Source organism: Pteropus medius, unplaced genomic scaffold (genome assembly GCF_902729225.1).
Source record: "Pteropus medius unplaced genomic scaffold, Ma_sr-lr_union100, whole genome shotgun sequence".
In the NCBI taxonomy this organism is placed as follows: Eukaryota; Metazoa; Chordata; class Mammalia; order Chiroptera; family Pteropodidae; genus Pteropus; species Pteropus medius.
In genome coordinates, this window is record NW_024350926.1 from 6,178,377 (window position 1) to 6,204,740 (window position 26,364).

General features: G+C 44.7%; 1 protein-coding gene and 1 long non-coding RNA gene across 3 annotated transcripts in view; one reads left to right on the forward strand and one right to left on the reverse strand.

Annotated features, from left to right (window-relative positions):
• The window catches only part of KCNB2 (potassium voltage-gated channel subfamily B member 2), a 334,241-nt gene extending 308,080 nt beyond the window's left edge, over positions 1-26,161 (forward strand). Inside the window, exon 3 of the mRNA XM_039841861.1 lies at positions 23,990-26,161. Within this exon, the coding sequence (XP_039697795.1) occupies positions 23,990-26,137 (2,148 nt within the window). The 3' untranslated portion in view covers positions 26,138-26,161. The remainder of the gene's footprint in view (positions 1-23,989) is intronic.
• Positions 17,873-26,364, reverse strand: part of LOC120585490 (uncharacterized) — a 30,241-nt gene continuing 21,749 nt past the window's right edge. The window contains exons 3-4 of one of the 2 annotated variants that reach the window (XR_005648348.1): positions 23,868-24,930; positions 22,365-23,590 (exon numbers count right to left, since the gene is read on the reverse strand). This is a non-coding gene — a long non-coding RNA (uncharacterized LOC120585490). Of the gene's footprint in view, positions 18,086-22,364; positions 23,591-23,867; positions 24,931-26,364 lie in introns of those variants that run through there. The other variant, XR_005648349.1, reaches the window with a different exon arrangement.

Below are 26,364 nucleotides of genomic sequence, written 5' to 3' on the forward strand. Positions count from 1 at the left end.
TTCCTCCCTCCCTCTCTCTCACCAGAATACAGCATCTAAGGGAGAAGAACCTTGTCCTATTCACTTTGTATTCCTTCAGTTTGTACAGAGATAAATGCTGGATGGACGGATGAATGGTTGGATGGATGGATGATGGATGCCAGAGGGAGAGGGAGGAGGGTGATGGATGGAGGAGGGAGGGAGTGGAGGAGGGATGGATGGATGGATGTGAGGCACCTGTGACTAAACTCTCCCACAAGAGTTCACTCATAATTGTAAGTGGAGAATCACTCATAATTGTCTTTTAACCATGAAACACTTGCCAAGTATTGACCTTGCTCTCAATGGGCTTCTGACTCCAGGTCTAAAAACATGGTTTATTTAAATGACCATGGTTTTCAAAAGTTTCTCAAGAACTCTTACAAGTTAAGCTTAGCCTCTGGAAATGAAGATAGTTAAGTCAAGTCCACTGCGGACTGACGAAATGCTCTCTTTGGCCTTATCGAGGATTCTCTCCTCTCCTCTTTCTCCCTGGGCCTAGACCCCTAAGAGATCCCCACTTAACAGGATCCTGGAGTTCTCTCCTACCCTTTAGCTATTCAGATGTTACTTAAGGAAAGACGCTTGGAAATGTAATTGCAGAAAATAAAAATAAGACTCAGGACATTAGGGAAATATTTATGTGCTAAAACAGTAAGCGGACTAGAAAGTTAAGTGGGTGTTAATGATGTGAGGCATTTTTATTTAAAAAGAAGGCTTTCAGCAGAAGAAAAGTGATGACACCTCTGCAGGATGAACGGGACCACTCAGGGCAGGTGACCGCGGTCCTCTGATATGGGTATCTGCTTCTGGTGACCAGGAGCACCGATGTTGCATGCCACTGACTGTCCATCGAGAAGCAGATCACTTCGGCTGCTCTGCGCGTGAGGCAGACTTGCTTCTTTAGAACGAAAGGGCCTTCAGTCGGATCCCTGAGTCTGTTGCAACAGCCTCACTTAAGCCCTAAACCCAAGGATCTTAGGAAGACGGATTATTCAGCTCGGTGTGGTGCACAGGCAGCATACTGTGCTCCCCAGACCGTCAGGAATTAACATGATATTTGAGATGCAAATCAAAGGTAACTGTGGAGGAGTGTGCAGTCCCTCAGAGCCACTGCCCACAGTGGAGACAGCTCCAGGCCAAGTCCATGGGCTTTGCCCTGAACGAGACCGTTCTTCTTCGTCATCAGGAGCAAGCCACTATGTGACGTTCCCTCGTCTTCCCCTGGATGCTTTGGCTGAGTTGTCAAGCGGCCCTTGAGCTGCCATTTTCATTTCCATGTGAATACCTCAGGCTTCATGTCTACATATGAGTAAAACTGTACACTGTATTTAAAGAAGCTTCCGGGGAGGACAGAAAAAAAAAAGCAAAGCAAGAACCTGGCATCATGCCTTCTGCTCTCTCTTTTCCACTAAAAAACATTCGTTTTTGATGCCTGAATTTCTTAAGCCTTTTTACAGTTTTTAATCTAATTTAATTGGCTCCTATTCTAAGAAGCCAATGAATTTTTTTGCTTTTTATTCCCCTGTAGATCTCGTGATCCTAACTGGTATCTAAAACATTTCCAGGCAGAGGTTTCGATCATCTTTGTTAGTCCTGAGGGTTAGGTCCAATTAAACCAGATAATAAAATTTTTTGTTTTCATTTCCTTACAACCAAAACATTCAATAGTTTAAAAAGCGTTCAAATATACGCTCTAGAATTCAAAACTGTACAGTGAAAGAAAGCTGCTTTGGTGATTTTATGTAAAAATCATTTCCTCTCAAAGTAGAAGTCGGTTTGCAAATTAACGAGGTAGAGGCAAAATAGAGAATTGCATTGTAAGAGAGTGACTCACAATGTTTTGACTTTTTAAAATATATCTTTCCCGACAGCAAAGACTGCGCTTGTCATTTGATTGCTTTCTAATTAATGTTAAGTTTTCCGTTATAAATATCACGCTTTTGCCACCAGAGCTACCAGTTGTGACCTCATCTTGCCTGTCCTTGAAGGACACACCAGGCATTTATGACGACGGGTGTCTGTGATTACAAAGATGCACCTCCTTATAGTCTAATCCTAGATACAATCAGTACGGCCGTAAGGGTGCTTCCATTATTAGCAGAGAAGCAAATCAATGTTTGTTTGCTCGGAAGTAAAAATAGGTACTTGCTGATAAGTCTGTGTTCCTTGCAACTTTTTTTTACAAAGAATGAACCCTCAATAAATAAACCTAAGTTACAATGTTCATAAACTATTTAAAAATTATATATGTATTCTTTAAAAGAATGCTGTACTTTCTGCAAAGTAGAAGCTGGATCGAGCAGATAAAGTGAATCCGAGGCCCATGGCCTGCCCAGCAGAGCCGACCCCGTTTGAAGTCGCTGCCTGAAGAGCGCTTCGTGCAAACTTAAAAGAGGAATTTGACCTGGAGGCATCGAAGGACCCATTTGGAGTCTCTGAACACAAAATATTTGCAAATAGCAACTCAAAGCTGTGTTTAAAAGGCTCCAAAATCAGCCTAGGCCAGCAGTAGGGCCCAAAATCATCAGGAACCCTCTCCGCGATGTGCCACAATATTTACGAATTTAGATTCAGGAGCAGGAATTTAGATTCATTCCTGCCGTCTGTCTGTGAACCCAATGGATGCATTTTAAAGTCTGCCTCAGTGTCTGTCCCCTGGATGTTATGTGATAAGGTCTACCTCCAGAATTAAACAGTTCTTACATTTCACCTCCAATTCATTTTTTTCTTTCTAGTTGAGTTGAGTGGTGAAACAGGTATTTCTTAGCCCCTAAGACACTAGCACTTGTACATCCGTCTAGAGGAACTGTCATCCTTCACTTGAAAAAAAAAAAAGCCGGTTCATCTTTTCTCCTGGCACTTTCTGGAATCTCCCAGCACAGCTTAGTGTACGGTCTTCCTCTAAAACGAGGTCTAAACTGAGCACCTCCTTTGTGCGGTGCGCTGAGGGAGCTCGCCACAGCGACACCTATCAGCCCGTCTCGCATGTGCACCGACCTGAGTCCTCCTACCCATCGTATGAGCCGCCGTGTCCTCGCAGAAACATCCCGGACCCCCAGTCTCGCTGCCCTCTTTGTCCTGTAGAACCTCAATCTTTTCTTCCCGTACGTGTTTGTTTGTAAACAAGCTCATCTCTTGGTTATTTTACAAATGTCTGTCTCCCTCGCTTAAAAACAGAAACCATGTCTGATTTGCTCACCAATTTATTCTCGTGCCTGGCACACAGTCATGCTCACTTAATTGGTGTATTGATTTGAGGGTGATGAATGGATGGATTGAAGAACGAGGCACAGTTACTTCCCCCCAAGAGCTCATAGCATGTTATAGGGAAATAAGCATAGCTGGGCGTGGAAAAATAGGTTTAGGGTGAAATGACCACATCCTTGCTAAGGTGTTGCGACATTATCTTGTAGGCAACGAGAAGCCAACCCAGAAGTTGAAGTAACAATAATTAGGCTAGTATTTTAGGACGCTCCTCCAGGTAGCAGGATGGAGGGGCAGCCTGGGGAAGGGGAGTCAGCAGGCAGAAAGAGCAAGGGGGTGCTGCGGTGGCCCGGGTCAGGATGATGAGGGGTGTACAAGGCAGCAGCTGCAGAACAGCGGGAGTGAGGGGCTGAGTCACAGTGATTCAGCCATCCCTGCGCTTTCTGAGAAGATTAATAAGCTTTGTAAGGATCATCCTCCAAAGGCTGACCCCCTCCTACAGAGATAGTGGGCCCTGGCTTATAAAAACTCTCTGACCCAGGTGATCCACACAGCAAAAGGACCCTTGAGCCAAGGGCCAGTGAAAACATGAGCTTGACACATGCAGCAATACCAGCAGAATGCTATGTTTCTTCCTGGCATTTTCTCAGCGTTGGGAAGGTTGAAACTGCAGGTTTAGTCGGACAGACAGTCAATCCATGTTTGCTCAGCACTGGCCACGTACCAGGAAGTGGGGATGGCTGGGTTAGAAAGATGGACGTGGGGATGGCTGCTGTCCTTGCAAAGCTTTGGGACTGATGAGCAAAACTGCAGCAAATGAGCAGGTGTGGCTCAGTGTGGTAAGTGTCCTGCCAGGAGAGGCACAGAGAGCTGTGGGCACACGTGGGAGCCGCAGCCCCCTGGTCCCAAAGAACCCATGATCTAAGCTGCAAAGCAAAGGAGGAGAGGAGTCAATCAGGGGAGAAGTAGAAGACAACCACGCCAGGCAAAGGGACCAGCACGTGCACAGACTCCTAGACAGGAGAGGGAGGTGAGCGGCGGGGCAGGGCCCGGGGAGTCAGACAAGGACGAGATCACGCGGTGCCTTGCCGTCTACACCAGGAACCTAGCTCACAGTGAGGGCGATGGGAGGGCGGGCGTTACATCTTAGAAAGCTGATGGGTCACAGTGTGGACAGTGCCCTCGGGGGAGGGGCAGGACGGGAGAGGAAAGACAGTTCCAAGGCTGCGGCGTTAATACGGGCAAGAAATGACGGCGACCCCGCGTTCAGGGAGTGGCGAAAGCGTGAAGTGTCGTGAATGGACGTGAGAGGGATTTCAGGGGTGGACTTGTCAGGCTTCGGGGACCGATGGGGTGAGAAGGGGCCGGGGGAGGTGTGGCCTTAGGTGACCGAGGAGAGACACTGAATTCGGCCTGAGGTATGCCTGGGCGAAAAGGACCCGTGTCCTGGAACTAAGGACATAGATTTCAGTCATCCCATTGATCGTTCACGTGTCGGCCTGAGCCAAGTCCACAGCAACACGGCCTTTTGAATTAGGGGACACCTAGGTGTAGATCCCTTATGAGCTGTGCACACTTGGACGTCACGTTACTAAACCCGTTTCTTCATCATAAGCTGGGGTAATAAAATTACCTTCTTCATAGGATTTGGGGAGAAATAAATGAAATAATGCTTGGAAAGCACTCAGCCTCAGTAAACCTTTAGGGGCCATGGCAGCAGCAGCAAGACCATCCACCTTGAGTACGTAGACTTGGGAACCACCAGTGTACAGATGGTATTTGGGACCATGGGAAGAAATGGGAGTGGAACAGAACGGAACAGAGCGTTTTAAGGAACATCAACATTCAAAGGATGCGTAAAGGACGTAGATGGCGGAGACTGAGAAGTGGCCGGGGACGTGAGGGAAATGCAGAGATGCCATAACATCACAGAAGCCTAGGGAAGAGAAGCTTTCAAAAACAGGAATCAGCAGTTGAGTGAAATCCTACCAATGGGTCAAGAAAACTAAGGACTGTGAAGCGACATTGAATTTGGGGACAGGTAGGATCAGTGACCCCTGAGACGACAACTTAGGTAGCCGGGCAGGGCAAACGCAAGATACAGTAGGTCAGAAGAATCTGCTAGACGGGGATCCCTATTTAGTATGCAAACACTTTTTATTAAAAACAGCCCAGGGCGGGGGCGTACGAGCAAGTTAGAAATGTTTTCTCACGATAGAAATGAGATTTTGCCTCAGCGTTCCGGTTTAGTGTGTAACAAAAAGACCTTGGGGTTGGATGTGGGTGCCTCGTTCTAGCTTTTTATCAGGCATCGTCGGGCACTGGCGAAGGCGAAGGAAAATAACAATTCTAGAGTCATTTCCTACAGATGAGTCTTCTTGGGTACACCATCCAAGCATAATGTGTTTATTCCGTTTTCAAGGCTTTTTTGAAAAGGAATTAAACTCTACATAGCATCAATGGCAGTTTTCTGCATTGTGCGCGTTTTCACTTGGAGAATCACTTTCCCGTTTAGAGCATTGCAAGGTCTCAGTTGAGCAGAAACTCCGACGACAGCCTCCATCCCGAGGCCCCATTTCAGGGTCTTCTCAATGACTTTTGTGGATTTGAAACCAACCTGGCTTTCTCAGTGACACCAACACAGAGAGCACACGGGTTTCGCATTGGGGCTGAGATTTACTTATCCCTGTGTGGACATCGTTTGTGATCTGTGCTAGGTAAGGCCTTTACCCTCAAACCAAACAAGCCTTTTTTCCTGCACACGCACAGACACACACGCCGCACACACACACACACACACACACACACACACACAGTCACACGCAGGCACACACCAGTCAAAGCCTTTCACCCGGAAATAGCATTTGACAGGCAAGGCGATTAAGGCACCAAATGATCAGTTTTAAGACAAGAGTGTCCTGCCGCATCACTAACCAAACCGGAGCCGCCCCTTCTCACTAGCTGGCACTGCCTTTTTTTTCACGTGCAGATATTTTTCCAGTCATTATTGCTTTTTAAATTTTATTTTATTTTTCAGTTATCATTGGCATACAGTATTATATTAGTTTCAGGTGTACAACATAATGACTAGACATTTATATAACTTATGAAGTGATACCCCGATATGTCTTATACCCACCTGACCCCATTTGTAGATATTGCGATATCACTGACTATATTCCTTCCGCTGTGCTGTACATCCCTGAGCCAACACTGCCTTTTTAGCCGGAGTTTCCAGGCAGTCACAGTCGACCCAGTTTTCAGCACCATCTCAATGAGATAGCTTGCAGTGAGTGATTCTTATTACACAATCTCAAGTTTGAGAACTGCTACACCCATGCCTTCTTCAACACAGCCATCTCTGGAGCCAGACTGGCTGGGTTCAAATCCTGGCTCCGCCACTTGCTAACTATGGGCAGCTTAAATCTCTGTGTGCCTCAGTTTCCCACTTTGTGTAATGAGGACAGCAGTAGTGTCAGGTGGCAGTATCACGCTGAGGACAACATGAATGGACATGTATCAGATATTTATCACTGTGCATGGCCTTAAGCCAGTGTGTCTTTCCTCCTCCCCTCTATCAACTAAGGGTGATAAAATAACCTGCCTCAGAATGTGTTTGAGATGCTGGCCTGAGCTGGTGCGTGTTAAGTGCTCGACGGTCACTGTCGAGCACCCCGTCCACGTAGGTTATGCCTTCGCCAGAGCTCGCTTGCACAGCGGCTGGGCTGTTTCATCAAAACGTTTGTACATCTTTGTGTATCTCCATGGCGGGTCGTTTTCCTGTTGGTTTATTCCCTGTTTCTCTCACTTTCCCCATGTTTCGAGTTGTGTTTGTAACAACTCGAAGCATAAAACCCAACTCCGCATGGAAAGGAGCTTCCTGGGTTGTGGTGGCTGTCCCCTCATGGACAGAAGTGGAGTGGCAGCAGCAACTGACTTCTGGGAAAACCTCCACAATGCTTAGAGTTTCATTACTCGAGAGACAAGTCACAAAGAAGGCGCACATGTGCCCTACGGTAACCTTATCGACGCAGTCGGGCTGCCAAAGTGGGAACTAGCTTTTGTTTGTCATATATATATTATATCTATATACATATGTGTGTATCATATATATCCTGTATATGTAAAAGATATATATCCTCTACATATAAAAAAAAATTTATGTAACCTATCACATGCCATGCAGTGTTTTAACCACTTTAGATATAAGATATTTATTCTTTACAACAACTTTATCATATAATACTAATATTCTCATTATCCCCTTTTGTATAGGGGGAAAGTGAAGCACAAAACGAGTAAGTAGCTCAAAGATCAATCCAGTAGTAAGAAGCAGAGCCAGGATTTAGCCTAGAGTGTCTGGAGCCAGAGACCACACACTTCACTGTGATGTGCGAGATAACTTCAGCAGAAGCTCAGATCAGGGAGGGAATAATGTTTAGGAGAAAGAGTCTGACTTTTTGAGCAGCCTCGCTGCCTAGAAACTTGGTTATTCCTGTTTTGCTCAGAAATGTACCACTGATTTGTCTGAGGTGAAGCCTCGCAAGAAAGCTAATTTAAGTACCAAAGAGTGAAAAGGGAAATTATCTTGCAAATTCCCACCAACATTATTGGCAACCAGTGCTGCAGAGCAAGGCCAAATTCAGAGTTAAAGTGAATACATATAGAAAGAGAAGTCATTTTATATCTTCTCTTTAAAGTATACAACTTCTAAAGGAAACGTGCCTTTTATGTAACATCTGTATTTCCAGGAGAAACCTAGGCGCGTTTAGGGAGAGCGTGATGGAACAGAGACCCCTACTGGTGAGAACAAGCCTCACTTCATAGACTTCTATCCTTTATTTTATGAAAAACAGTGATTCTCATTATTACTGGACATGCATTGGATATGGACAGTATGATGATAAGATGCAGAATCTTCCCTTCGAGATAGCTACATTTTAAAAGGAAAAAAAAAATGAGACGTATCCAACTATTTATATAACAACCGGAGCACGAGATCTCTACTCTCCCCTACAGGAATACCAAGCTACTTCATAGGGTCCTGCATCATTCAGCTCTGCTTGGGTGAGGCAACCACCCAGATGGATGCAAGGTCCCTGGGGCCCTTCATTATTCTCATTTTGAGTCCACAGACCTTGACTGAACACTTGCATTCCAAGGATATATGAGAGACAGGCTTCTCCCACAAGGCGTTTGCATCTCAGAAGCCAGGAGCCAAGATGCTCATCATTCTAGAGTTTCAGGGTGGCCCTACACAGGTGTTTCCCCCCAAGTCTGGAGCTCCCAGGGATTAGACCTGGTCCCATCAGATGACATGTTCTTGTCTCTTCTGAGACACTCAAATGTTACTTTGTTTCCCCAGAGGTGACACTGTTCCATCAATCTTTTCGTGAACTCGTTTGAATTCTCTCCTACACCATGTCAGTTAGTCGAAGTTGGAATTGTACTTCAAAATTATGCTTTTCTAAGTTTTGTCTAGGAGAAAGAATTCAGAAAGGAGAAATGAGGAAAATAAAGTGTAGGAGAGGAGAAAATGAAGGGTAGGGAGATGGCAATTTCACCCTCTTGCTTTGGTTTCATTAGTTAAAACATTTTGGAGTCCATTGAAACCTACTAAACCCCCTAGCCGTGACCACGTGTAATGGAAAAGTCTTGATGGCTTTAGAAGAAATAGTTCTCAGTTGGGTTGTTGGTATGCAATCGTTTTGTTTTGTTTGGTTTTAGTTTCAATGTGGAATTTGGAGTTAAAGTAAGAAAATTTCCCTACTTGGATGTGCAGTTGGACGATACTGAGGCATCCAGTGATCCGAAGAGGATAGTTTCGTCCATGGGGGGTGAAAGAATTTAAAACAAGTGAATGAGAGATGTACACGTTGGCACTGAGAATGTAGCCAGTCGTTGAGATGTACCGCTGAGTATCGAAAGTAAATTCATGAATACTACCAAAATTTTATTTATTAAACACCTAAGTGTAAGCATTCTGTTTGGAGCTCTAAAGAAAACAGGTCTCAATCAAATCTGCCCTGACCATTGAGAAACTATAATCCAGCAGAAGACATGAGACACATGACTGATCTAAGACAATAGGAGGAAATCACCGGGACAGTGAAACAGATGAGGGCGAGGGAGGCATCCTTCACCCCTCGAATTCCCTCTTCCCCCACACCTTGCCTTCCCCAGAAAGGAAATGGGCCAGACAGGAGCTAGTTGAAACAATCAGAGGGTTAATGCAATTGTTCAGGATTGAAAAGTTAGGGGAGATGAATTAAGGGGAATGGATCTGAATAAAGATCTTAAAAGATGAACAAATAGAACAGAGAGATTTGGATGTGTAGCTTAAGGGAGAAGAGTTATACCTAAACATAGATCTAGATATGGAATATTAGAACTGGGGGGAGAGGGAGATGGACTTTAATTCCCGGGTTAGAAAAGTGAAATGAAGGCAGTACTAATAGAAATAGAACAATCAAGAGGGATTTGTTGCAGGAAAGTGAGACGGTGGGTGGCATCGTGGGTTTCCTTTTCCACTGTCCCAAAGTCTAGAAGAATCAATGGAGATCTGGGTAGAAATATCACCCAGGAGGTTGGAAATGTGGAGCTGGTCTCAGGAAACCATTTCTAAATCAGGAGATCCATGGAGAGAACCCATGAGACCTTGTGACACCTTGAAACCTTGTGCAAAGAAATCATAGTAATCCGTTTATATTAGGGGTTAATTTGAAATCTCTTTGACTCTCATGTGCTTTTGTAAAAGGTTAGTTTAATACAACCTTCTGTGAGACTTTTGATGAGCTTTGAAGCCGAGAAATGATTTAACTGTTTAGAGAGTGACTAAATCAAAATGAAATCAACCCATCTATGGCTTAGAGAAGCCAAGAATCAAAAGGTTGAATTTAGCACCAAACATACTTTCAGTGGAATGAGAGAGAGTAAATACTATAATCAGTTGGCTAAAAGCAGTCATTAATATGTAAGATCTTGCCCTTATTATAATGTTCAGATAAAAAAGAAAGCCAAAAAACAGACAATATAAATGAGAGGGAATTTTTTTATACTGTCCTTAAATGAGCACATGGTCATTTTATTGAAAACAAAGAATAAATTCCAAAGTTAAAAACCTGAGACCTAGTCAATAAATCGACTCTATGTATAATGTCCTTAATTAGCAACTCTATGCCACATGAATAAAGCCAAGTATTCAAGTTTCGGTTCAAACAGAATTTTTATTCTGCTAATGAGGCTGAGATTAAGAGAGAAAAAAATGTCTTATAGCATTTATTTAAGTGATAAATTTCTAAAAGAATGATGGTTCCATGTACCAAAACGTGTTTCTCCAGTAATATGAGCCTTATAATTAGGCGTAATAGGTCAATGTTCTGTGATATAATTTAAAAGCATCCACAAATCACAAATATCTCCATTGCCTGCAATTCTATTGGTAAGGATACATTTATTTAGGTCAAGATATCACCCAATTCTCATAGTGGAATCAGGCTGTAGAACAGGCGCCGGAGGGAAAGGCTGCCGGGCAGATATTTCGATGGAGAATGGGAAGAGCAGGGAGAGAGGAGGCAGCTGCATGTGCTGTGTTGGAGAGCCCTGGGCAGCCCCAGAGAGGCTGAGAAGTAGGCCCTGCCAGGCCAGACCAGGGAAGGCAGGTGCATGCAGGCGCAGAGGGCAGAAGGGGAAGCAGGCTGACGAGTCCCCAGGATAAATAAAACTCGCCCCACCACGTCTCCCAGGCCGGCCTAGGAGGCCAGTTTGCAGTCGGACAATTATGTTCTCATTTTCAGCCTTCCTAGTCATGGTTTTGCAGAGAGCGAGTTAGTTCTTCTCGACCTATTTCTATCGCGAATTTTGGTGTTCTTTGTTTATCTGCCAAATATATGGTACCTGACAATCTCCCAACCGTATCATTAGGATGAGAACTTGAAAGCAAAAAAGATCAAGCAACATAACGGTTGTGTCTTTTGCAACAGTGCTAAGTCATCATCTGCCTATGCTTTGTTCTTTTGTCTGCTTAGACTTTCAGAAGCAAACACCTACCATTTATGCAATCAGAGGATGGGGCTGTGGGAATGATACTGTGGTTTTTTTTTTTTTTAATTACTATTATGTTAACTCTTTTATTTATATAGAAAGCTTAGAATTTGTTTGTTTCAGCTTAATGCCTTAGGAAATCAGATTTAGAAACTAAGGGCCACAGATGGCATTTGTTGGATTTGTATTCGCATAAATAAAAATTTGATGAGAATAACACAATATCTTCAATGGGCATTCTTTGGGTTAAGTGCTCAGACCTGAGCAAAAATCCTAGAAAATGCTTTTTGAGGAATTCTAAACCAGTTTGTAAATAATGTAGCAAAACGAATTTTGTGTATTTGATTATGTTTATCTAAATGATATCTAAATGATCCCAAACCATAAAAGAGTACTCATCCTATGAGGAAACATGATTCAGTCTCTCCTGGTGCCCAAACCTTTCAGCCTCCTAGAGGCCATTTAATGCGGTACAGCTGGCCGGCGGCAGCCAGGGCTCAGTGGACTGCTGTTTCATGGGCTATCCGAAGATAATGTGTTTAGTCATGCCTTCTGCCTGTTTGGGAAGGTCACATTTTAGCTTCTTTGGCACATACAAAACTGGCTTGGCACTCAGAAGTCCTAGAAGTCTAAAAGACAAAGCTGTGCTCAATAAGCAAGCAACTCTGCAAACAACAGCTGTGACCACAAACAAGATAGCCGTTTGTTTGTGACTAAAGAGTACGGAGGCTTTTGGTCACACAGAAGGTCTTTCCCGCCATATCTTCAAACACAGCCAGCAATATTTATCAGTATTAGCATCTCCAAAGGAGAAATACAGCTGGTTATATATATGTAAATGCACGTGTGCTTGTATTCCACCATAGATTTAATTAAGGTGCTTTTACGACAGATGTTCACCTCTTCACGTAGTTATGCATCTTCAGCACTGTGAGGAAGGACAGCTCCACCTCAGCTGTAGCAGGGGTGGGTTCCCGTGGCCCTGTCCTCCAGTCTTCTCCTTTCAGCAGTAGCCACCTAAGACATATCCAAAGAACCCAGAGCTCCAGAAAACCCATTATGAAAACCAGAGAAGGAAGTGATTTTCACTATGGAAATCAAGAAAGATTTTTTTTTAAGAAGCTAGAGCTTTATAACTGGGCCTTATTCAAAACAGTTGTGTACCACACAGAACATAGACTGGTAAGCAGACACTCCTTCCAGACACTGGAAGGGAGAGATGTGTGGTTGCCTTCAGACCTGACCTCTCACTTCTCTTTGCAGCTGGTGAATATTGTACAGACGACAGGAAGTGAGGCCTGGCCAGGGGCCGTGACAGGTTGACCATGTGTAAGTCAATAACTGACAAACTTCTACTAAAAAGAAATTCAAACATGAGAGTATTTCAGCTATATATAAAACTTATCTGAACATTTGTCATAATATCAGCAGAGTATTTTTATATGTAGACTACACATCACGATGGGTGAATTTTGCCTTGCTGACCAGGAACCACTGTGCACATAAGTCTTCATCCGTGAAAGCTAATTTGTTGAATAAATGCAATAATATTAACTGCCATTAAATAAGCACCTACAAGGTGCTATGTATATTTAAGCTCTAATCTTGATCTTATGAGCTCTATTACGTGAAAAGGTACCTCAGAGCTGGGCGCGTGACTGAACTGAACAGCGTTGAAAAGCCCCACGAGGCCTAACAACCCATCTTGTTTCCAGAACTGAGACCCACTGGTTAAAAATCTGTGGAAGAACCTGCAAAGCTGATTTTTTTTTTCATGGCAGGCATTGGTGTTTGAGGTCAGAACTTTTCAAACGTAAAAGTGCATACGAATCCCTTGGGATCTTGTGAAAACAAGCTGCTTCAGTGGACCTGGGAGGGGGCTTGAGATACTGCCCTTCCAATAAGCTCCTGGATGCTGCTGCTGAATCGAGGACCACATTTTGATTGACAAGCCCTTATGTAGCCTTCATGACAGAAGCCGGAGTGACTCTGTGCAGATAATAGAATGTGTCTATATGATTGTTAAAAATGTCCACATCAGACAGATATGAAAGGCAGGGCCCCTCTGCCTAGTAAACACCTCCTCAGTCTCTAGTACGTACAGAAGTGCTTGAGCCCATTCAAATAATGGTCCCCAATTGTTGCCGTCAAAACAAGCCAAACGGGACTCCACTAAAGGCCCTTGTTTGTGATGCTTGGCTTTATCGCGCGAAGAAGACCTGCCATCTGAGCTGCGGCTGCCCACTGGCCTTGGGACAGCACTGCAGCCTGCCCCTAAGAGCAGTTATAAAGTGAATCGTGCAAGTTTTCTTCTGTCATGCTGGATTTGGCTCCATCTAACTTGTTCCCTTGGCAGAGCTGCTTCATTTCGGCGTGACCCTGGCATGTCTTCTGTTTTCTGGCATTTTTATAATGTGGTCTTAATGATGTTGACCCCGAAAATACTTTTCAGAAGAGGTTTACTGCCGAGATTCATTAAAAGGAAAAATAACGATTGCATTGCGGCTTTTTTTTTTTTCTTTCTTTGAAGCTGCCGGATGGTCTTTAGATATGGGGATAATGGTGGAAATATATCTTTGCAGTTTCCTGCTAATGATCATTGAGGAGCTGATGATGCGCCTAGGTGTCCAAGGAACAAAGCCAGTTTTTAATGGCACTTTAATTCTGGAAATTTAGAAGACTTCCTTGCAGAAATTGGAAGTTGGAGCGGGTGAGAAATAATTCAGCAAATGGGCGTGCTTTCAGGAAACAGCTGGTATAAATAGGTTACTAAACTAGTCTCTGGCCCGTGTGACTTCAGAATGTATACTTCCAGTGAAATTTTATAAAAGAAAATCATTCCGGCAAATGATATCGTGTGTGTCTTATAATGTTTTCATGTACCAATAAACTGGTTTGTTTGTTTTTTTTAAGAGAGAAATGTCTTTTTCAAAACTCGAAGTTCTGATTAAAATACTTGTAATATGAGGAAATATGATTTTCAGAGATAAAGGATGACGTGAGGCGAGGCTCACTCTGAGTTTTCCACCGTGTGAGAGAATCACGGAGATTTGTGGGGGCCGCTCAGTCTTCCTGGTCAACGTAATCAGAAACATGGCGGGACCCCGGGCGTCCCATCTCCACAGCAAGTCAGGCCGAGGTCCCACCTTATAAAAATGTTTATGACCTATTCCTTTCTTCCCTTTTCTACGGCCACTGCAATAGAAACTTCTCTTCTTGTCTTCAGTGGCCCCCCGACCGCAGTCAATACCACACATTGTAGTTCGTGAGCAATCTTTCAAAAATGCAAATCTGAGCGGCTGTCCCCTTGCTTAAAATCCATCTGCGGCTTTTACGCCTGACGTCAGTGTCCTCCAGCTTCAGCCAGCACCAGAATCCCCCGGAGGACCCATTAAAACACAGACTGCTGGCCCCTCCTCAGACTTTCTGACTCGGTAGGTATGGGGTGGGCCTGAGAATTCGCATTTCTAACAAGTTAGCCTCTAATGCTGATGCTGCTGGTCTGGGGACCACATTTTAAGGGAAATTGGTCTTTGGAAGAAAGCCTACCGAACTCTTCATCATTGCACCGAATGCCCCTCAGAATTCATCCATTGCTTAACTTGCCACAGGCACCCCACATCAACTCACTTCTGAACCCCACCTACATCCAGTCACACCACACTGCTCGGCTCCCTAAAACCAGGGCACATTTATACTTTTATAAAGTTTTTTTCATTTTCTGTGCTGCTTTACTTTTGCCTGCAGGGAACAGTGGTATGTGTGTGTATTTGTATGTATATATGCATGTGTTTGTATGTACGTGTGTATTTGGTATGTGTGTGTATTTGTATATACATACATGCAAATACACGCACATACCAAATGTGTATTTGTATGTATATACAAATATACACACATACCAAATGTATATGTGTGCGTGTATTTGTATGTATATATGCATGTGTATGTAAGTATTTTTTAATGGATAATCTACATTATTAATTCTTCTCAGGGGCTTAACATTTCATTGCACAAACCTGAAATCTATCCATATCTCTGCATGGAACTGTCACTCCATTCGCTGGTTGGATTAACTGCAGACTCCAAATCATACCAGCAAAAAAGTGTGATGTTGGACGAATACAGACTTTTCTTTAAGAAAATGTATCCTTCTGTGAAGGCGAAGCCCAAAGCTAATATACAGTCAAAAGCAGGATTCTCAAAGAATAAGGTGAAAAGGCAGGGAAGGCAATCTGCTCCCCATAATGAAAAAAGGGATTAATAAAAAGTATAGAGCTTAAACCTAGGAAAAGATTATGTTGCTAAACTTGTAAAGCTGGTCTGTTATTGCCAAATGGGTGATTTGTAATATGAATTTCTATTGTTAAAAAAAAATCCATTGCTGGTTAAAGCTTTTAGACCAAAAAAGCAACAGAAAATGACTAAAACCTGTCTTATACTTCTTAGGCGATTAGAAATATTAGGTTTCTTCAAGGTCCACTCTCATTTTCTCCAGTTCTGTGGACTTCTCCCTTCTTTTTTTGGTTATTCACTTATTCAAAATCAATTTATGAAGTGCCTGCTCTGTGTCAGACACTGTAAGAAATTCTGCAGAAAAGAGGTAGTCATTGCCTCCCCTAATTCTGGAATCCTCTTTGAGAAACAAAACTATCTCCTATGAAATTGTCAAATTATTATCTCAGAAGGTTGTAAGGTTTTATGGATGTAACAGAACTTGATCAAACTCTGGACAATGTTAAGCTAAAAGTGGGGAGCGGGAGAGACAGCGTCTTGGAAAGGAGCTTGTCACTCCGCCTTCTGGAGCCCTGCCATGAATGTGACCCCATCCCACCCATTCCTCATCTCCAAGTCTCAGAGTTCAAAGTTCAGGTTTCCAGGAGGGCGGATTCTGACTGGCTCAGCCAGGAGCAGCTACCAATGGGGTAAGGTTGCCAGATCGAATACAGAATGCCTAGTGAATTTCACACAAACAGCAAATATGTTTTTTGTATAGGTATGGCCCGTAAAAAATTTTTCGATTCACCTATAACGGGGCATCTGCATTTTTATTCCCTAAATCTGGCAATCCTACAAGGAGGCAGCCATCTAAGTACAGGTAAGGTTGCAAAGGGAGACCATGTGAGGGCTTCCTGCGAAGTGGCAGGATGTGGGCAGATGGAGGACAATCGGGGGAGTAGTGGCTGGGGGAGTGAAGGAGAATCACGTGCCCAGGAAGCACGGGGACTCCCAGCCCAGCTGGAGGGGACATTCAAGCCAATTCAGCCACCAAGACTGAGTGAGAAAGAATAGAAAAATGGCACTAGCTGAAAAACTCATGAAGTTAAGAATCTTTACAAGGGTCTCAAAATCAATCAATTCCAGGTTCCCCACACTGCACTGGGGATGGATCCAGATACCATGTAATTAGTGTAAATTAACCATTTATGTGAGGTTTGAGAAAGTAACATATGCTGATCTTTATTTTCCTTTTGTTCACCTTCCCTGAGCTCACTTCAGCTCAGCTAAGGGGAAGGGACAGCATCTTAAGAGGCTGGCGGCCATCAATGAAAGTCCAACTTCAGGAATCCCTCTCGATCCATTTGCACCAAGTAACAGAATCACCTGTCCTTAAGCCCCCCTAAGTGACACCATGTACATGAACATGTTCTCTTTGTAGGGGGGTTGAAACAACCACCATCTAGGTGTTGGAGTCACACACAGAATGAGCAACTGGATTCTTCTTATGGCCCAACAGGAAGAGATATAGGATTTGGGAAATTCTCAAATAAGTATAGTAATTAACATTTTTTTAGCACTTTACAACTTGTGAGATGCTATCATGTATTTTATCTTATTTCTTCTTGTATTAGAGTTCTCCAGAGAAACAACCAATGGAATATATATAACATATGTGTGCTTTGTGTGTGTGTGTGTGTGTGTGTGTGTGTGTGTGTGTGTAATGGAATACATATGTGTAGATGATGAGTGGACAGACAGATGATAGAGATGTTGAAGAGATGAAAGAATAAAAAAAAAAAAAAAAAAAAAAAAAAAAAAAAAAAAAACAAGTGAAAAAAGAAAAAAAGGAAGGAAAAGAAAAAGAAAAGGGAAGGAAGATGGGGAAGAGAAGGAAAGGAAGCAGGAAGGAAGGAAGGAAGGAGGAGGAAAAAGAAGGAGGAGGAGGAGGAGGAAGGCAAGATAAGGAAAAAGGAAGGAAAAAAGAAAGGAAGGAAGGGAAGAACAGATAAAGGAAAGGGCGATATAAGGGATTATTATAATTGTAACATGTAGATCCTAGATCTAAGTGGCTGTGTTTCAACTCAGGCCTAAGGCAAGGTTGTTGTCGCAGATCAACCTCAACCTCTGAAACAGGCCAAACGAACAGAACTCAGAAGAAGGGTTTCTATTACAATATGAGTCGATGCTCTTTTAGGGAAGCTTATCTTCATTCTGGGCTCAACATCACTAGTTAATGAACCATATTATGGAGGAGATGGGGCAAACATATAAGTCTCTTCGTTCAAATCGCATCTAAAAAAAAAAGATCTTCACAACAGCCTTAGACTGGTGTTTGGTCACATAACTGGGCACCACAGCCTAGCCAAGTTGGCATGTAAAATTATCCATCACAGTCCTCAAAACAGGGTTATTATAAGTGAGCAAAGCAAGTGTTTATTTTCCACATTTTCTACATGAGAAGACCAAGTCCCATATGGAAAGCTACTTGTAGGCACAAAACTACTAAAGTATATCAGAATCAGGATTCGAACTCAGACCTCTCAACTCTAAATCCCACCGCACACTTATTAGACTCCCTGGATCTTCATTTCTTGATCTGTAAAGTGAGAAATGGAATATATTAAAGATTTCTTCTAACTTGAGTATTCTATGATTTATTTTTACAGTCTAGATACCAAGTTAAATGAAATTCCGTTCAAAGGATTCACTCCACTCATTCTCGTCCAGTGTCCCCCAAATGTCATTTGCGCACTGGAGAGAAGAGGCTAAACGCGGATGTCGCGCTTTCTTGGGAGGGAGGCTAAGCAGTCTGCAGAGAGGAGAGCCATGCAGACTGCCCTCCAGAGGCTGGCAGAGGCAGTGGGGTCCGTGGTCCTCCCTGCTGGGCCAGTCTCCATTTCACTCTGGCTTCTGAAGACTTCTATAAGAGCAAATGACCCCTGAAAAGGTTGCCTGATCATCGGAGTGGGTGTAAGATAAAAGGTACCCGCATCTCTCTGTGGCTCGTTTCTTTGCAGAATTACTACGAATAAGTAAAGTTCCCTCGACTGGTCCTCAACCCAATGTCTTGCTCCGTAAAATCTAATCCTTTAAAATACAGAAATGTATCATGAGTAGCAAAACAAAGCTTATTTGAGGAGATACCAAGAAAATATTGAAACACTATCTTTACTCGTAAGGTAACCAAAAACTGTCCTCTCAAAGAATTGGTTTTATATGTAAGAATAAAAAACAAAAGAATTTGATAGTATCTTGAATGGGGTTGCTTCTCACACCCCAGACCACCTCAAATGAAAGGCATTACACAGGCTTAGGGCTGACTTCAACTTGTGTGTGGATGACTGACGTTTCAAACCCCTCATTCAACAGCCCTCAAATGGGGAGGGAGGAGATTTGAAATCCTGAGTTCCTGTTATCCTTGGGCCAAAATAATTAAAAACCAACTAAACCTTTCAGTGAGGCTCATTCTTTGCAAGTGTGGCATGTTTTGCAAATCAGCTGGGAGTGCTTACACACACAGTCTCTTTTGTCCTAGAGGGCCAAGGGGACATCCGAGAGAAGAAAGGGCCAGTGGTCAACTAAGGGCCACCAGCCTTAGAGGAGAATGCATGTGTTCAAGGAATAGGAAATACCAGAACTACAGTCAGAGATGGTCCTTTTTTTTTGGTGCAAATCAAAGGATTTACATTCTGATTTGCTGCATCCAGTAGTCTTCTGGGAAATAGCTAGAAGTAGAAGATGGGTGGACAAAAATCATGATATTCTTACCAACTCCTCAGTTCTTCCTTCGACACATGATTCAGCCTTTGGTTTATAAACTCGGAATTGCCATTGAGCTTTGTCCTTTTCTTGACAGTAGACAATTATTCATATTTCTAAGAATGCTTATCACGGGGCTTCTCCTTCCTGTCGACTTGAATAAGTTGATTCTGTCCTGGAAATTCTTATCATCATGGTTTCCCATGTTGCTTTTTATTACTGATCAGGGTTTTTTCACATGTATTCTGTCCCACCAAGATGATAAAGCAGAAGTGTTATATTTGTAAGAGCTTATAACTCACTCACTTTGACCTCTCGGCATATATTTGTGAAGGAAGGAAGGTGAGGTTAGGGGAGAGGGGAGACCCTCCAGGTGTTCTGATGGAGTATTGAATGTCAGTGAATATAAAGATTATCACACGGGAGGCCCAAGCTAGAAAACTTACTGCATATTTTAAGACTCAACCCCAGTCCAACTCTTTTCTTTTTTTATTAAGATATAATTGACATATCACATAGTATTCATTTCGGGTAAAGAACAATGATTTAATACACATATGTATTGTGAAATAATCACCACAATAAGTTTAGTTAATATGCATCACCTCGCATAGTTATACATTTTTTTTTCTTGTTATGAGAACTTTTAAGATTTCGTCTCTTAGCAACTTGCAAGCATACAGTTCAGCATTGCTAACTCCAGTCACCACTGTGCACATTACATCCCCAGGACTTATTTATTTGATAACTGGAAGATTGTACCTTTCACCCCCTTCAGCCATTTCACCCACCCCCCCCAACCCGGCTTCAGTCCAACTCTTAAATACTACTGGCGAACTAGAGGTTCGTCCTAAGGCAAATAAGCTTCAGTTGGCTGCGTTTGGCATTCACACCACTGCTTAGGTGAGGGAATGTGTTTGAAAGTGTTTCAAGTATGAGCATTAAATAGGTCTGCGATTGTATTCAGAAGGGGGACGGGGGGTGACAGGGACAGACAGTTTGTGTTCTTCATTTCCTCCCAGTGCTGGCCAGAGGCTTTTCCAGACACATCGCCAGCCTTAAATACACTAAGGCTACTTTTTCCCATATAGGATGCTTGCTGTGCAGGAGCTCCTTTGATCCCTGACAGCTCCGAGGTGGGAGAGGCGAGTGCGAGGCTCCTCCTTTTGCAGATGCGGGAACTGAGGCTTGAAGAAGGAACTGGCTCACCCACGTGGCCAGCGCTCTTTCCGCCACAAAATACCCATTATCTTCACAGGACACAAAATCAACGAATTGGTCAGTTGAGGCAAGTCTCCAACTGCCTTACTGCATCTCACAAGCAGAAATCAGTGCAACCAGCTTTTGGTGCCTCCTCATGCCAGTCCTGGGGGCCCTGTTCTCAACCCCACATGATCCATGAATGTCTGTGAAGAATTCACATCATTTTCCAGGAGATTCAAAAAGGAGGAAATGGTTTATCAAGAAAGAAGGCTGTTGCCAGTAACTAAATGCTTGGAACGCACAGCGAGATATTTTTCAAAGCCTTCTCATTTGAATTTTTTATGTTTTAAGCCAAAAAAAAATTTGTATTTTGGCGATTCGACCAAAATGACAAAACCAGTTGTCCAGGGTTTGGTTTGCATGAATGACTGGAATTGGCAAAATGTTTTAGTTTAGAAAAAAGAATCACCAAGTGTTAGAGGCAGAAAGAACCTTGGAGATGATGTAATCCAAATTGTCAAGCGGGTGGCCCAGTATCACACAGGTCATTGTTTGGAATTTTTGCCTCGTTTGCCCTGTACGAACGTAAATCTATTTGCTAGAGCTGAGGGAAGCAGCCAGCTCTGGAAGCCAGTTGTTGGAGGTGACATGATTGAAAACCTAGGTGTGCGTAGCTATAATAAAGCAACACCTAAACGCCATAAGGGTTTGCTGTACTAAAGTAAATTTCCACGTTGAGAAGTATATCCTGCAGCTTCAAGCCAAATTTCGCTTTTGTTACATTTATTGTGTTTAAAAAAAAAGCTCTACGATAAGACAATAAACTTGCATTTGGCTTATTGCATCACATGTCATCCTTGGTACATATTGAATAATCTGTTTAACAGGTTGTCTTTCTGAGAGAACACCTAGCTTCACAAGATATTTAAAATAAGTCTTTTCTTTACCTGGAGAGCAAACGGTTTTGACAGATTGAAGTTGAACATGAGACAGAATGTCACACACTTCAGTAGCTTATGGTTTCTTTAATGTGGATGCGGGGGGGTCCCTTCTTCGAGAACTACTCACAGTCAGGCTGTGTGCGCGCTCACTTTAAAAGCAGCCATGTTTGTTAGCTGCCACCAACTAGACTATACACTGTGTCAGTAATACAACGTTTCATTGTTTTCCAGAATTAGCGACCGAAATAAAACGACCAACAGTCTAGCTCTGACGGAGGGGCCAAGAAAAACTGAAGGTCCGCCTCGGACCTTCCACTTTGTGTTTTGTCCAAAAGGTTGGAAGACAATAGAATGATTTTTATTTGTATTTCTACTTCTCTCTTTGCTCTCTGAAGTGATAAACATCAGCAAACTTCATCCAAAATGGGCAGATGAACAGATAAGAAGATATGGAAACTCTAGGATGTGAATTGTCAGTGTGAGTGATGGCAGCCGTCCCCATACTCAAAATTCCCAAAGTGCGTTAGCAATAGTGTGACCTCCTAGAAAACACAGAGGCATCTAGTTCCTCAAGGTAAGAGCCGAAGAGTAGATGGAATCTGACCAATGCTTCCTTCGGAATATTTTAGTGACAGAACGTTATGTCACCTTGTCATTGGCCTCTGAGGTAGAGATTCCCAGCTTGCCCTTAATAAACCCTCTGAATTCGTTATCCATGGGTTTACGTAAACCTTCTTGAGGGGATTTCTAACTCTAGCCTTCACAATCTATTAGAGTGGGCGAAGAGAACCTTTATTGTGATTCATTGATCCGCAATTTTAAAGGAAATTCTGATGTGTTCTCAAGTAAAAAGTATTTAATTTAGTTTTATTTAAGAAAAAAAAACAACTAATAAATACCGTTCTTTAAGTTAAGGAACCATAAATCTTTATTTAATATCTGCAGCGCATTCTGAAATATATTATACCATGGTTTTACTTTATAGCAATTTAAGAAGAAAGATAGAAGCTGGAAGAGAAAGCAGTGAAAGGTATAAAGGAGGCACAAGAGGAGAAAAGAGAAAGGGAAAGAAGAATAACCTTGATGTAGAGAAACAGAAGAGAGAAAAAGAAAAACAAGCTCCGAGTCCCCATGTCAGAGATAAACTAATTTTTTCACAGTCTGATGTTTACTGAGCTGTGTGTTTAATCATTATCTTCGATATGTGTACTAGATGCTGAATCTCTAAATTAAACAGTCACTGTCAGGATATTTTTCACAGAACTACAAATAACGGAGACCAGCGACACCTTCCAAGGTCATTGGCAAAGATTGGAAGAAACGAGGCCAGACCTAACATAGGTAGGAGAGGTTTCAGGTTTCCTACTTCTCCGAGAATCGTGTGCTCCAGATGCACCGTCTTTACAAAGCGAAGAGGCGCTTCCTTCCACTGCCTTCAAATCTTAATCTTCATGCTCGCCCTGTCAGCCTGAGACACGGGGTTACGGTGAGGCCGTCTGACTCGGGCTGTCTGTCTCTTACATGGTTTTCCCGCCTACCAGTGCTTGGCCTTTGTCTTCCAAGACTGAAGTCCTGTTCATTTCAGCCTCCAGTAATAGGAGCACCTTTCATTTATTTAGCGATGTCTGTGTGCCTTGTATTCTCCACAACGACCGTGAAATAACAATGATTATTGTCTTCATTCGACAGACTTGTAAACTCGGACACAGAGAGGTTAAGTAACTTGCCCGAGGTCACGCAGTAAGCGATAAAGCCAGGCTCAGCCCTCAGAACGCCGCCTGACTCTAAAGTCCAGTCGCTTGATCCTCTTCTTCCTTCCCACTGAGCCCTCCCCCTTCCTTCCACATCCACACGGGGCTGTTACTCCCCTGCCCGCAGGGTCTGCCCTGCGCTGAGATCACCGTGGACGGCCTTCGAGCTCTTCCTCAAGAAGCTTCCCCTGACTGAATGAAGCTGCTCACGGTCCTCTTCTCCGCATGACCCTGGCCAGAGGCCCACACGTCCCGGGTCGAAGGCTCTCCTGACTCGGTTCCGTCCACGCTTACCATACAAATAGTATGGTTCTGGGAGAAGCATTGTGGTGCTGAGCACCACGCCATCTCTGCACGTGGAGTCCTGCATTCGTGGTTTTGGTTGTAGAATAAAACTTCTGGAAATCATGAATTCCTTCTGGCTTATGTAGCACGTGTGGAGATTCACTTAAAAAAAACACAAACCGGGTGGTTCAGAGAGAAAAATTACCAATAACTACAAGAGGAGAGGTGACTGCTCCCCCAAAAGCTACTCCAAAGGGTGGTCGCTCACACAGATGTGCCTGAGAATAGTGGGCGGGGGGCGGGGGGAGGGGACATGGATTTTTTTCACATCGCCCAGGCCCTAGAACTTAAATGTACACTACGTTAGACTTTCAAGTGCAATGAACTCACCAAAAAAGTAAATGTATTTGTATGAGGGAATTTTAGGTTGTAAAGTTACCTTCTTGGAATATCTTTGAGCAGTGCGATCCGCATCCTTGACAGAACGGTGGACCCAGGTGTCTCCCAGCTGCCCAAGCAACCAAGGGGACCCGCTCACTCGGGCTTTCTTCTCTTTTCCAGATCCTGGCCATCGTGTCCATCCTGTTCATCGTGCTCTCCACCATCGCGCTGTCTCTCAACACCCTGCCGGAGCTGCAGGAAACGGACGAGTTCGGACAGGCCAACGACAACCCGCAGCTGGCGCACGTGGAGGCGGTGTGCATCGCCTGGTTCACCATGGAGTACCTTCTACGCTTCCTCTCCTCGCCGAATAAGTGGAAGTTCTTCAAAGGCCCGCTCAACGTCATCGACTTGCTGGCCATCCTACCGTACTACGTCACCATCTTCCTCACCGAGTCCAACAAGAGCGTGCTGCAGTTCCAGAACGTGCGGCGCGTGGTCCAGATCTTCCGCATCATGCGCATCCTGAGGATCCTGAAGCTCGCCCGGCACTCGACGGGCCTGCAGTCCCTGGGCTTCACCCTCAGGCGGAGCTACAACGAACTGGGCTTGTTGATACTGTTTCTGGCCATGGGGATAATGATCTTCTCCAGCCTGGTGTTCTTTGCTGAGAAGGACGAAGACGCTACTAAGTTCACCAGTATCCCGGCGTCGTTCTGGTGGGCCACCATCACCATGACCACTGTGGGCTACGGGGACATCTACCCAAAAACGTTACTGGGGAAAATCGTGGGGGGCCTCTGCTGCATCGCGGGGGTCCTGGTGATCGCCCTTCCCATCCCAATCATTGTGAACAATTTCTCGGAGTTTTATAAGGAGCAGAAACGCCAGGAGAAGGCGATTAAAAGGAGGGAGGCTCTCGAGCGGGCCAAAAGGAACGGAAGCATCGTCTCTATGAACCTAAAAGACGCCTTCGCCCGAAGTATGGAGCTGATCGATGTGGCTGCGGAGAAGGCGGGAGAGTCGGCCAACGCCAAGAACTCGGCCGACGACAGTCACCTCTCCCCCAGCCGGTGGAAGTGGGCCAGGAAGGCCCTGTCCGAGACGAGCTCCAACAAGTCCTACGAGAATAAGTACCAGGAGGTGAGCCAAAAGGACTCGCACGAGCAGCTGAACAACACGTCTTCCTCCAGCCCACAGCACCTGAGCGCGCAGAAGCTGGAGATGCTGTACAACGAGATCACCAAGATGCAGCCGCCCGCGCAGCCCAGCCCGGACGGCCCGGCGCAGCCCGCCGGCCCCACCGCCTTCGAGGAGGAGATCGAGATGGAGGAGGTGGTCTGCCCGCGCGAGCAGCTGGCCGTGGCGCAGGCCGAGGTCGTCGTGGACATGAAGAGCACCTCGAGCATCGACAGCTTCACCAGCTGTGCCACCGACTTCACCGAGACCGAGAGGTCGCCCCTGCCGCCGCCCTGCGCCTCTCACCTGCAGATGAAGTTCCCGCCCGAGCTCCCCGGCGCGGAGGAGCCCCAGAGGGCCAGGGGGCCCCCTTTTCTAACGCTCGCCAGAGAGAAAGGGCCTGCAGGCCGGGGCGCCGCCGCCCTGGAGTACGCGCCCGTCGACCTGACTCTGAACCCCGACTCCGGCGGCTCCCAGGGTGCGCCGTCCGACAGTGCCTCCGAGAGCCCCAGGAGCTCGCTGAGGGGCAGCAACCCGCTCAAGGCCAGGGCGCTCAAAGTGAACTTCAAGGAGAGCCGGGGCGGCGCGCCGCACACCCCGCCCAGCACCGCGCGGCCGCTGCCCGTCACCGCCGCCGAGCTCCCGCTCGCCGCCCCGCAGCTGCTCAGCACCATCCTCTCGGAAGAAAACCCCGCGCGGGGCGACAGAGCCTTGCCGGGCGCCGGGGTCCCCGCACATTGTCAGGGCCCTTCCAAGGGGCCCACCCTTCGGTTCCCCAAGCAGAGACCCTTTCCTTTCTCGTCGAGAGAGAGGCGGAGCTTCACCGAGATAGACACTGGCGACGACGGTGACTTCTTAGAGCTCCAAGGGACCACCAGGCAGGACAAGCAGGCAGACTCCAGCCCCAACTGCTTTGCAGAGAAGGCTAGTGATGGAAGAGACCCTTTAAGAGAAGAGGCCTGTGTGGACTCTTCCCCCGCCCCGGACACGAGTCACCATTGTAGGCAAGACATTTACCACGCTATGGCTGAAGTTAAAAAGGACAGTAGTCAAGAGGGGTACAAGATGGAAAACCACTTGTTTGCCCCAGAAATTCATTCTAACCCGGGAGACACAGGTTATTGTCCCACACGTGAAACCAGCATGTGACTAGTTACAAAAAGCACAAAAAAACTTGTTTCTTAAAACGCGGTTAATAATGCCTGTGAACTAAAAAATAAGAAGCCCCCCTCCCCCCCAAAAAAATGCATAAAATGTTATTTTTGCATGGCATGAACAATTTAGTTTAAAGACTGTTTAAATAAAAAGTCAAGACTGCATTTTGTAACAAACAAAAATGACTGAAGAACAGAGAACAAATAAAGAGAGCTCTGTCG